This window comes from Podarcis melisellensis, assembly GCF_964234715.1.
Source record: "Podarcis melisellensis genome assembly, chromosome: 12".
Classification (NCBI taxonomy): domain Eukaryota; kingdom Metazoa; phylum Chordata; class Lepidosauria; order Squamata; family Lacertidae; genus Podarcis; species Podarcis melisellensis.
In genome coordinates this window covers 59,417,282-59,430,201 of record NC_138544.1, presented here as the reverse complement: position 1 = coordinate 59,430,201, position 12,920 = coordinate 59,417,282, and the positions used below count along the sequence as shown (strand labels likewise).

General features: G+C 47.1%; 1 protein-coding gene across 3 annotated transcripts in view; it reads left to right on the top strand.

The window, feature by feature from the left end:
* The window catches only part of LOC309353284 (erythroblast NAD(P)(+)--arginine ADP-ribosyltransferase-like), a 46,099-nt gene that overhangs the window by 32,256 nt on the left and 923 nt on the right, over positions 1–12,920 (top strand). The window contains exons 1-2 of one of the 3 annotated variants that reach the window (XM_081882659.1): positions 9,190–9,644; positions 11,170–12,918. In XM_081882659.1, the coding sequence (XP_081738785.1) occupies positions 9,498–9,644; positions 11,170–12,090 (1,068 nt within the window). In that variant the 5' untranslated portion in view covers positions 9,190–9,497 and the 3' untranslated portion in view covers positions 12,091–12,918. Of the gene's footprint in view, positions 1–9,189; positions 9,645–11,169; positions 12,919–12,920 lie in introns of those variants that run through there. The other 2 variants (XM_081882660.1, XM_081882658.1) reach the window with 2 other exon arrangements.

Below are 12,920 nucleotides of genomic sequence, written 5' to 3'. Positions count from 1 at the left end.
TAGAAGTTGTTTTTTGAATTGTGAGCTTTGGTCCGAAAAACCATTCTTCCTATCTACTTTAAACATTTCATGTGACACATGGCATTGCAACCATTCCGTAATATGGCTCCTTACATTTTCCATTGATTTCAACATTCCTTGTTTTGCTAGAGTGGACTTGCAAGGGAATGTTTGGTCCAGCCAGTCGAAACTTCCTGTTCCTCCTGGCCTGGATCATCCTTCCTTGCATGTGACTAGTGGGTGGGCATGACCTTTCCAGACCTGGTCGAAGGCCAAGTCACCCTGCCGCCTTTCTCTTTCCTCCCCTTTTTGTCCTGCCTACTTCCTGCCTCCCCTGGACTAGACTGCTGGCTGCCACAGCAGTTCCCCAGGTCATCTCCCACGTGAGGTAAACCTGTTTGTACATGTTTGTAACTTTAAGTCTTAAGCCTGCCTTCAGGGATCACACTGTGCTTGGCCTGATCATAAGTAAAACTGCTTTTTGTTACTTATGAATAAGACTGTGGTGTCTTTATTCTTTTAGGAGGGATTCAAGGGGTCTTACCAGGAATATTAGAACATATCTCAATCTAGACAAGCCAGATTGAATTGCTAGTTGTTTTAAGAAACTCACACGAGTTTGCAACCAGCTTTCTGCTGCATCAGAAGCGGATTGCACTCTGCTAAGTGAAGAAACCTGCTAGCACAAGTTAGGAAGGATATTAATAAACAATATATTCTCTCCTGCCACCCTGAACATTCCCACAAGACCATCTAGTCCAACCGCCACAACGCAGGAGTCACATCTAAAGAATCCATGACAGATGGCCACCCAGCCTGTTTAAAAACCCACGAGGAAGGAGATCGAACCACCTTCTGAGGGAGTCTGTTTATCATCAAACAGTTCTTGCCTTCAGAAAGTTCCTCCTAAGGCTTAGTCAGAATCTCCTTTTTTGTAAATCAAATCCACTGGTTTGGGTCCTGCCCTCCGGAGAAATAGAAAACAAGCTTGCTCCCTCTTCGGTGTGGCTAGAATGTAGAAGGGGCGTTCTCAGGTGAAGTCATTCGGTTTAGAGTTTGATTTGTAGCCATGTTTACCCAGAACTGAGCTTATCTGCAAACGTTCTTGCCTTGTACAACAAGTGGGAATGGAAGGACCTCTAAGTTTTGGTTCTTCCAGTTTCTACAATTCCCTTTTGGACAACAACTGGTCCCATCACCTCCTGGCAAATAGAAGGAGAAGAAATGGAGGCAGTGAGAGATTTTACTTTCTTGGGCTCCATGATCACTGCAGATGGTGACAGCAGTCACAAAATTAAAAGACGCCTGCTCCTTGGGAGAAAGGCGATGGCAAACCTAGACAACATCTTAAAAAGCAGAGAATCACCTTGCCAACAAAGGTCCGTATAGTTAAAGCCATGGCTTTCCCAGTAGTGATGTATGGAAGTGAGAGCTGGACCATAAAGAAGGCTGATCGCCAAAGAATGGATGCTTTTGAATTCTGGTGCTGGAGGAGACTCTTGAGAGTCCCATGGACTGCAAGAAGATCAAACCTCTCCATTCTGAAGGAAATCAGTCCTGAGTGCTTACTGGAAGGACAGATCGTGAAGCTGAGGCTCCAATACTTTGGCCACCTCATGAGAAGAGAAGACTCTCTGGAAAAGACCCTGATGTTGGGAAAGATGGAGGGCACAAGGAGAAGGGAACGACAGAGGACGAGATGGTTGGACAGTGTTCCCAAAGCTACCAGCATGAGTCTGACCAAACTGCGGGAGGCAGTGGAAGACAGGAGTGCCTGGCAATCCTGCTCAGCCCCTTTCCCCTCACCCACCTCACCCCATGCCCATCTTTTGAGACGTCACCAAGCCTTGACTAAACCCTCCCAGTTCTATATCTGCAGCCTTAAAGGCTGGCCACTTGGCAAGCCGAGACGGAATCATAGAATTGTAGAGTTGGAAGAGACCCCCTGCGATGCAGGAATCTCAGCTCAAGCATCCCTGACAGATGGCCATCCAACCTCTGCTTCAAAACCTCCCAGGAAGCAGAGTCCACCACCTCCCAAATGAGTCCATTCCATGGTTCAATGGCTCTTCTGATGTTGAGATGGAATCTTCTTCCTTATCATTTGAATCCATTGGTTCAGGTCCTATCAAGGTGTGTGTGTGTGTGTGTGCCTGTAATGATGCTGCCATCCCACAATCTCCCACAAAACCTTGCCTTTCATCCTCCTCCATTCCCCTCCTCCTCCCTGCCTAAGCTGGGAGCTCCTGAATGGCTGGTTTGTGTGAATGTGCCCTCAAAGCCCACACGCCATTTTGAGCCCTTCGTTGGAGGCAGTGTGTGTGTGTGTGTGTGTGTGTTTGTGGGAATTAGGGTTGTCTTTGGGTGGAACGGACTCCCTTGGAAAGTGGTGAACTCTCTCTCTCGTTGGAGGTTTTGAAGCAGAGCTTGGATGGCCATCTGCTTGAGTTGAGATTCCTGCATTGCAGAAGGTTGGACAGGTCCCTTCCAACTCCACAACACTACGGTTCTGTGATTCCAGACCACCCACCAGGGCCTCTAAGCCCCACTGCCCCACTGCCTTTTTGCTGCCATCCTCCAAAGAGGAGAGGGCAGGCCTGCCAGGCACCTGGTGGGTCTCCCCTCTCTGTTCTGTGCATGTGTGAGTCCACCCAGAGGACTTTAGTCAACCAAGCTCTCTAAGAGGAGACCTGTTGAGCCAGAGCGAGCCCCGCCTATGGGCATCAATGGACAGACCCATTGCACGGGCTCCCGCCCAGAGTCGCTGTGCGCCAGCCGAACCCTCGGTCATCCACTCTCCTGTTTCTGTTTGATCTGCACTCCCTGCTGGATTGTAAAAGGGTCTGAACAGCCAGACGCCCAGCTTGGAGTCCCTACGGCAGCTGGAGGTCACGCCCAGCAGCGAGTCCACCTGCGAGACCCTCTCTCAATTCGGCAGCACCGACTCCAGGGTAAAAAGCAAGCACACACCCCTTCCCCACCCCCCTGACCCCACCCCGCAGGTCTCCTGCTCTCCGCCTGACACCCTTCTCCACACCAACCCTCGTGTTTTCCCCCTCCCTCCCTTGCACCGCCTTCCCCATTGCCTGTGAGAAACCCACCCTGCAGTGTTGCCCACAAATGCACAGCACCCCCTGTATGTGTGGGAGCAAAGGGTTTTTGCTGGCAGTGGGGTCAGCAAACAGCCCAGAGGGAGAGAGGGTTGGATGTGCTGGAAGTGAGCTTAGGAGGACCGAAGGGCAGCTGTTATCAGGGCATGCATGCGTTCTGAGTGGCACAGAGCTCTTTGACAGACACACACTATGGAAGCTGGAAATAGAGAAGGCTGCAGCCCCTCTTCACATGCTCTCATGGGAAGTGTATAGAAATAAGGAGGTAATATATTTGTTAGATATTATCCTTCCTTACTCACATTTGTGAGTTCAGCAGAGTACATCCCCTTTGCTGAAAATAATAATAATAATAAGAAAGCTGTTGATAAACTAGTGTTAGCCCTTTAATTTAAGCAATCCAGGATGGTTTATCACAGATTGGATTTCCTGGTATTCCCCTTTCCCGCCCCCCCCCCAAAACAATAAACACACAGTATTCTTATTAGTAAAGATAGATTTAGGTACTCACCCAGTTTCACAGCAGCAGTCCTGCACCAGGCTTAAAAGGTAGTTACAGACATATATGGTTGTTTATATTAAAGTGGAGTTTGAGCTGTTTCTCATACTCAGCGCATGTCCTACATCCCTAGTCATTGAAGAGAAGAGATGAGAGAGATTGGAGATCAGGAATCAAGAGAGCGAGCAAGCCGGGGACGTGACCAGCTTATATAGGCTGCTCACCTTTACCTGGCTAGAGACAGTGGGAGTGGGTCTCCCAGGGAGGATTTCCTGTAGAGATCCAACTTCCCCCGTGTTTGCCTTTCTAGCAAACACACCTTGTTGGTTTGACTGCCTTGTAGACATCCCACCTGCTCTGCTGTGACATGTCTCTGGTGTTACCTCGAAAGCAATTGGGTCCCATTAGTTTCAGTTCCCTGGTTCAAGCCACCATCCTTGGAGGAAGGATTTTGGGCTTGAGCCATGATGCAGCAGCATCGAGGGCCCCCCCTGTCCTGTGGACAAGACGGAGAACCTTTAAGCCGCGACTACCCCTCCAAAGCAATGACCCCAGCTCCCCGGGCTGCTCCCTCCCTTTCTCTTTCCCCAGGAGGAAGAGGTTGTCCGCGAGAGCCGCTTCTACTTCCGGGGCTACGGCCTGGGCCACTGCCTGCAGCACATGAAGGACGGTGGGGCAATGGAAAGTCTTGACCTCTACAGGCCACCCCCTCCCACCTCGCTCCTGAGGGAGGACGAGATGCTCCGGAGGCACTACCTGGACAGGGCCAAGCGCATCGACACCATCTCTCGGGCGGTCTTCCCCTTCACCTTCCTGGTCTTCAACATCTTCTACTGGGTGGTCTACAAAGTGCTTCGCTCAGAGGAGGTCCACCAAGCCACGCCCTGAGCTCTTACCAGGACTCGGAAGCCAAGCCACAAGGACCTTGGGAGCTGCATTCTGTCTGGCGTTCACCTTGCAAAGCATTGGGATGTTGACCTCTCTCTCCCCCATGCCCTTCGTGTTTCCTGGACACAAGTTTCCCAGTGCTGGCCAAGAAAGTTGTCGAGCTGTGCATGGCATGAGAAGGCCCAAAGCAGAGCTTGCTCCCACTTCTTCCTCCAGTACCATCAGACCATGACATTTAAGGGTGGGGCATGTTTCTCAAAGTCCTGGCGTTCCTGCTCCGGGGATTTTAAGGTGCCCCCAGCCTGCTGGAGGCACCAGAGTTTCTACCCTAGACCTGTGTTGCTGTTCCTTCGCCCCAGCAAGGAGGTGGGAGAGTCAGTGGGACCCAGTTTCCCAGTTCTGTAGCACAGTGTGCTGCCACCGCCGTCCTTGCCATCTAACCCACAATCCCACCAATACTTAGCCAGCATGGTCCAACAGAGGATCTTTGAGCAGGGCATTTCCCAGTCACACAGCATGGTCCTTACATCAGCTGGGCTCCTGCCCTGCCTTAGTAGCATGGATATGTCTTGCAAGCAACGTCACTTCCTGCCATCTCCCCAGCACCAACACCACCCATAGATCTGGAAGACCAACCAAACCAGCAGTGGTGCAGGGGGTGGGGGTGGGGGGACTGGGACATGGTGCAGAGATGAAGGTCCTTAAGGACAAGGCAGGTGTGGTCAGTCCTTGATGGTCCAGAACCTGCCCAGAAATGGAGACAAAAGGAAGTAATGCAACTCTATCTCGCTCTGTGTGTGTGTTTATACTTTTTAGAAATGTTTAACTGCTGCTTGGATGGACTATGGGAGAAATGTTTGGGTGTCCTCATTCAACGCAGTTCAGTTCTTTTTTTGGGGAGGGTAACATAGCTCTTATTCCTTTTCATCTTTAAGATGTTTATCATGGTTGCATTGAGATATATCTTTGTTTACATTAGAGCATATGACATGCAACAATTACATAAAATTAAAACAACAATAAACACACAGACAAATGTTTCTGACAAGGTTGTGTCAAAGTGTATATAGCAAAAGTATGACAATTACTACAGATATAAAATGGTGCAAAGTAACAGTGACAATAAGTAAGAGGAATTTAGTATCAATAACAATTAGAATCTATAGGAATTTATAGGAAAGGGGTAGGGGAAAGTTAAAATATGTCCTTCATGCACGCTAGACTGTGCTGTAAACTTTGGGTACGGTTCTTCCATATGCCTCTTTATTTGTGTAATCAATAAAGTCACATCAGATTCCATAAAAATCATCATGATTCTTTTGCCCTCTTGCTACTTTTAATTTTTGTGGCAGTTTTTCCAATCCCGTTTGCCAGATTGCATTCGACTATTGGTCCATAACCAACCATTATTTGTAATTATTTCCATGTCTTGGCAATGGTTGTTCTTGCAGTGGTTAATGGATGTGTTATGAGTTATTTGTTTCTAACTTGCAACGTATCGTGACTTACAAGTTTAGTGGAGCCAGTCCTGGGGCCCTGGGGTCCTGGGGTCTGTCTGCCTTGTAATCAAAGATATGCTGGAGACACAGGGCAAGGGAGGGCGTTGCCTCAGGGTGTGTTTCCTGAAGGTTTCGGCTCTCCGCAAAACAGGGTTAGAATGAGACCATAATGAAGGAGAACACAAAAACATAGGGATTCAGAATCCCACTCCCTTGGCACCTAAACAGGGACAATGTTGGCATGGGATGAGTTTTCCAGAGGAGAGTTCTCCTTAACAGAATAAGGGAATGCGAAGAAATGGAACGTTCCTAGGCCTATACTGACATCTAGGGACCATTGAGGGAAGTTTGCCTCAATGCAGGACAATCTTCTTGAGAGCTCAGTACAGTGGTACCTTGGGTTACATACGCTTCAGGTTACATACGCTTCAGGTTACAGACTCCGCTAACCCAGAAATGGTGCTTCAGGTTAAGAACTTTGCTTCAGGATGAGAACAGAAATCGTGCTCTGGCGGCGCGGCAGCAGCAGGAGGCCCCATTAGCTAAAGTGGTCTTCAGGTTAAGAACAGTTTCAGGTTAAGTACAGACCTCCGGAACGAATTAAGTACTTAACCCGAGGTACCACTGTATACGTTTATTTTAGACCGTACAGATTCTCCCCAACCAGTGGCGTAGGAAGGGGGTGCGGTGGGTGCGGGCTGCCCCGGGTGTCACCACTGGGGTGTGGGGGGGTGTGTGACAAAATGGCAAAAATACGTGTTTTTAAAATAAATTTTAAAAAATTAAAAAATTGGGCTCGCGACACATTTTTTGGGAAAAAATAATATTATTTAAAACGAGTTTGATAACTTGACAATTAATTAACCTCAGCAAGTCAACACAATACATATTGAAACTTTTTAGTTCAGTCAACGAACGCAACGAAACGCGGCTGAACTTGACGCTGTGTAGTGGAGAGCAAATGGACAAGGAGGGCAGGGGGTGTTTCGTTCTGCCTAAGTCTGTCTCTGCAGTTTGTACTCGAGCGAGACGTAAACAGCCGGTGACTCATCATCACTCAACCCGCAGCCAATCCTATCTGCACCGGGTACCCCCTGACCTTGCTACGCCACTGTCCCCAATATCCCGCCTCCTCCACTGACATACCCTTCGCAGGACTCCCTGTGGAGAGTGAAGGACCACAAGCCAGCTTGCTCAGCAGTGTTGATAAAACACACTTTTAATAAAATGCCCCCCCCATTCCGTTAAGGATCAAGGGAGATTGTTCTGTCTGTTGTCTCTTCCAGTCAAATCAAGGGGTCTCTTCAAAATCTGCCTGTGCCCAGGCCCAAATCTGCTTTGGAAGTGGATTGTGCCCAAGCCTTGGAAAATCCTAGGCAGCCGTCTCTTGGACCAGAAGTTGTTTCATCACTGGCAACCCCGCAAACACTTTCCACCCCAAGTGAGCTTGTGCGTCACCTGGGCACATTTAATGGTGAACCAACCTAATTCACACTTTCTCAAACAGCGCGAAAACCAAAGGTAGCCATCTTTGGAATTCTCACTTCTTTGGATTTTGTAACCCAGTCCTCTAGCCAAATAATGTGCGTAAAAATGCACATGACAGGGCAAATAGTGCATATAAAAGTTTATACAGTGGGAACTTGGTTTTCAAATGCCTTGGTTCCCAAACACCAAAAACCTGGAAGTGTTTTTTTGGAAGCCAAATGTCTGATGCAGCTGTTGGATATTGTTTCCGGGGCACCTGCACCAACCAGAAGCCACGTCTTGGTTTTTGAACATTTCAGAAGTCAAATGGACTTCCAGAACAGATTAAGTTCGAGAACCAAGGTACCACTGTATTTGGCACTTTTGTTTTGGCTATTTATTTTGCGTTTTTGTTTTTGAGGCTTTTTCGGTTAATTTGTTTTTGTGACTGTGTGGAACCCAGTTCAACTACTGATTGATTGATTGATTGTGTGACTGCGGAAATGGATAAAAGCCCCCCATTCAAACAATAACTATCATCAGTGCAGGTAAGAAATGTTTTACTTTTTTTTATCATCTACAATACCGTCTTATACATTTTAATAGTACAATACATTGATTATTGCTTTCATTTTATGGATCAATGGTCTTGTTAGAGAGTAAAATTCATGTTAAATTGCTGTTTTATGGGTTGTTTTTAAAAGTCTGGAATGGATTAATCCTTTTTGCATTACTTCCTATGGGAAAGAGTGTCTTGGTTTTGGAACGCTTTGGTTTTGGAACGGATTTCCGGAACGGATTAAGTTTGAGAACCAAGGTACCACTGTATTGTCAAAAATGGAATAGAGAAATGCATTATTTTAGGAGAAATTGCTTTGCAAGCTTGTACGTGTTAGACCAACTTTCATATAAATCTATGTATATTAGGAGTAAGTTGAACTAAGATGGGGTGAATTTTCAGCAGGACTTGAAACAAATATATACTCACAAATTGATGTGGAAATGTGGAGGACTGGACTTGAGAATCGAAAAATGAGAAATGAAGATAAACCAAAATTTGCCCACCCCTAACCCCAACCTAAGCTATGGAATACAGTACAGTGCAGTGGGGGGGGGGGTCATGTATTTATTTATTCTTACTTAGCAAGATGCGCGCACACACATATAATTAAAAATACTGATGAAAACAGACTTTGAAAACATTAAACATATCAGAATTATCAAGATGATATATCTACAAACCAATAGCTTTTTAAAAGCAATGTACCCAAAGAAATTCCATGTCTCTGTAGGCTTCCCTGTGGAAAGGAAGTTTAAGCAACGTTTAAAAGAAGCCTGCCCAATGAAGGACGGAGATTATGCGGCACTTGTGCAAGGCCGTCTTAAGCATATCCGGCGTCGTGGTGCAAAGATCCCTCCCCCCCCCCCCCGTTTCTCAGAGTTGTCGCCCTTTTCCCAATCCTCTGCAGGGATCGCTCTCCTCCCGAGGAGGCTTGGGAAGGAAGCTGCACGCCCACCAGCCCTATGGTTGAGGGGGCACAGCTGGCGGGCGTGTAGGGAAAGGGGAGGCAAAGCCACGCAGCTCCCCCACTCGCTGGGGCGCCCCTGAGAGGCCAGCGCCCTGGCGCAACGCGCCACTAAGACCAATGGGAAAGGCGGCTCTGCACTTGTGAAAGTCCCAGTTCCAGAGATGGGTGTCAGGCAGGCCACTCCGTCAAGTAAACTGATCCCAAGCTATGGAGGGCTTTGTATACTAATAGTCACCCCTCTAATGTGGCGGAGTAACAAACCAGAAGTGCAGATTGAAATGCTCTTTGATGGTGTTGAGGGGAAGGATGTAGAGAAACAAGCCTCTCCCTCTTCCTGTTACTGGAGGAATCTCTGTGAAAACGAGACCTGTCATTGGGTATGTTTTTGCTAGAATGAACTTAGTTGAACATTGAGGAAAGGAGCTTCCTCTGCCTCCGAAACCTCAAATCGGCCTGTTTCCTGTTTTGGTGAGAAAAAACACATAAAGCTGCAAGTAAGTTTCAAATGGCAACAAGCGTGCAGATAGAGATATCCGCTCCGCCTGCACCTAACTTGCTTCACCTCAACAACGAGCGGGCGTGGACAATGAAGTCCCCTCTCCACAGAGTCCTGGTGTTGCATCTGATGGGAATCTTCACAGGAGACAATCTGGTATGAAAAGGCACCTTGGAGGGTGGAGGAGGGGGCAAAGGTGGGCTTCAGTCCAGAATTCAATCTTAAATCCGGAGTCTGGGTTTTACCAGCCTCCTGTTAACAGGACTGGAGGAACCAGTAGCTGTGGCCAGGAAGGCCAGATCTGGAAGATGAGAAGCCACCAGTGTTGTCTGCAGGGTTTCAAGCAAGGGATTTTCCCAGTCCTTTCAGGAGATGCCCACCTGGGACCTTCTGCTCTAACACAGGGCTTTGGCCATTCCTCAGACTCGGTCCAGGCATTCTCCAAGGAGGTCAGTCACTGACTGCTAACCTCCAGGGTCGAGGGTGCTATACATTGGCAAGGGCTGGCTTTTGCAAGTATCTGATTGGTCAGTGGGCACTGTAGGTAACTGGATGCCAGACGAGATGGAGCCTGGAAAACATAAGAGCCTGCCTGTTGGATCAGGCCAGTGGTCCATCTAGTCCAGCATCTTGTCCTTACAGCCGCCAACCAGATGGGAAGCCCACAAGCAGGGCATGAGTGCGAGAGCAACTGGTATTCCACCAACTGGTATTCAGAAGCATTACTGCACACAGCTGGGGAGGCAGAGCAGAGCCGTCACGGAGAGCCTTCTCCGCCCCCTAAAGATCCGGATCTTTACTGAAGAAGTTGTTCACAGTTCTGCCCCCCCCCCAACGCCCAACAAATAGGGGCAGAGGAATCAATGCCTTTGTATGGAGCTGGAGAAGTCAGACGGAAGGCTTGCTGAGAGCCCTAGAAGATACCAAGGGAAACATCGCTCCCTTGTTCTCAGTGCTAACTGGACACAATCCTACTTCACTTTGGGCATAGATAGATTTTCATTTTTTGCACATGTGCAGTTGGAAACAGCCTCAGCACACACCCCAAACAAGGAAAGGGGGCAGTTTGTAAAGAGGTCTCATTTCCTTTTTATTGTTTTCTTAGAGCAGGTAGTGATTCGGGGAACACCTTACTGATTCATAAAAAATTATGCACTGCTTGATTTGTGAAAACTAAACAAACCTCAACGTGCTTTACAAAAAAAATAATAGAAAAACAACAATTTATTATTTATACCCCACCCATTTGGCTGGGTTTCCCCAGCAACTCTGGGCAGCTCCCAAGAGAATATTAAAAACACAACAAAGCATAAAACATTAAAACCGTTCCCTAAACAGGGCTGCCTTCAGATGTCTTCTAAAAGTCAGATAGTTGTTTATTTTCTTGATGGGAGGGTGTTCCACAGGGCGGCCATTGCTACCAAGAAGGCCCTCTGCCTGGTTTTCTTATCAATAAGAAAAATCAACAATGTAAAACTTTCAAAAAAATTAAAACAACAATAGAGTAGAAACAGATTGAAGGACACTACTTTTTTGGAGGTTTTATAGCAGAGGGTGGATGGCCACTTGTCAGCGATGCTGCATAACATGACCTGTGATAGGAGCCTCTATCGCAAAGTCTCATCTTCCCAGCCTCTTCATACACTAAGCTGCTTACCCATCTTGTTCTTTTCTGCTTGAGGTCTCCCATAGCTCCAGCCCAAGACAAGACCGTTTTTTAGGCAACGAGTTAAAGCTTGACATGGCCCTGAATTCCTTCGATGACCAATACGAGGGCTGTGAACAGACGATGGAGAAGGAGATTGCACGGCTAAACCAAACCGAGCTCCTCAAAAACAAAATTTATGCCAACGCCTGGAAATTAGCAGACAACTTGAGGGATGATAGTAAATGGCCCAGAAACCTCAAGCCAGAGTACGCTGCAGCAATCATGGCTTATACCTTTGAAGAACCCAAGTTGTATCCTGATTTCAACGCAGCTGTAAGAGAAGCTGGGAAATCCAAGGAACATTACCGGAATAATTTCAACTTCAAGACCTTCCACTTTCTCCTGACCAGAGCCCTTCAGGATCTGAGGATCTCCAACACCCCCAGCCCCCCCTGCTACAAGGTGTTTCGAGGGGTCAGAAATATCCACTTCAGCGCTACTGTTGATGATACGGTCCGTTTTGGGCAATTCACGTCCTCATCACGGCAAGAGGGGATTGCCCATGGTTTCACTGCAGATCCTGAATTGAGAGTTGGACAGCCTGTGGCCAAAACCATCTTTGAGATTTACACTTGTCATGGGGTTCTCATCAGAGGATTTTCTTCCTTCCCCAGTGAGGACGAGGTTCTGATCCCACCCTATGAGCAGTTCAGGGTTGTAAGTTCCAGAAAGGATGTGGATGGTACAACCCACATACAGCTCCGCTCTGCTGGGAAGTTCAGCAAATACAACTGTGCATATGCAAGTGGTAAGAACCCAAGCAATTACTCCTGGGATCAGAGAATAGCCAAGTTTCTTTCTTTCCTTCCTTCCTTCCTTCCTTCCTTCCTTCCTTCCTTCCTTCCTTCCTTCCTTCCTTCCTTCCTAGAATGGAAGAGGTATAACTGTCATTAGTCATAGAGTAGACCTATTGATATCAGTAGATTTAAGTCAATGTATTTCATTGCTCCCACTCTGGATATGTCTAATGTTGGATGTCAACCCCTAATATAAAGAAGTAAAAGCAGCACCAAATAGCAGAGTTAAAATTATAGTTACAAAGCAGAGGCAAAGAAAACAAACTTCTAACAGGAAAATTATAAACAGTACTGTAGTTGTTAAAACAAATGGATTCAAAGATGAACCCTGTCCGCCCAATACTGGAATGGTAAAATAGCAGGTCATTTGTCTCCTTATTTATCCACTACAAGTTAACTTCCTACCCAGACACACTTTTCTGAAATGGTTCATCCACTTTCTCCTTTATTGTATTTCAACTTCGAATTTTCTTTTGTATTTGGTAGTTACTCTCCTTTTTATTGCAAATCAATACTATATTAAAAATCAACAAAGGAGAGTGAAAAGGGCATTTGTTTGTCACCAACAGGAAAAGGGTTCCTGGATTTATTACTTCTCCCTAATATAGAATGAGATAGGCATTGCAGGGTTGCCATGTGTCCTCCTTTTCCAGGACACATCCTCTTTTTCATGGGTAGAGAGCGATCCAGAGTTAAAACTGGAAGTTGGCAAATGTGTCCTCTATTTTGCTCTAGAAAGGTTGTTTTTAGAGGGCTAACAGTGCCCTATATCTGGGATGGGGAACCTCAGGCCCAGGAGCTGAAGGAAGATGCCTCAGGACTCTCCCTTGGCCACAGCCCTTTGCCTCCTGGGCTCCACTCCTCACTGGCTCAGCTCTGCAGCCTCCTCACATACTTTTCTTTTCGCGGTGTGGAATGTGCTCGTGG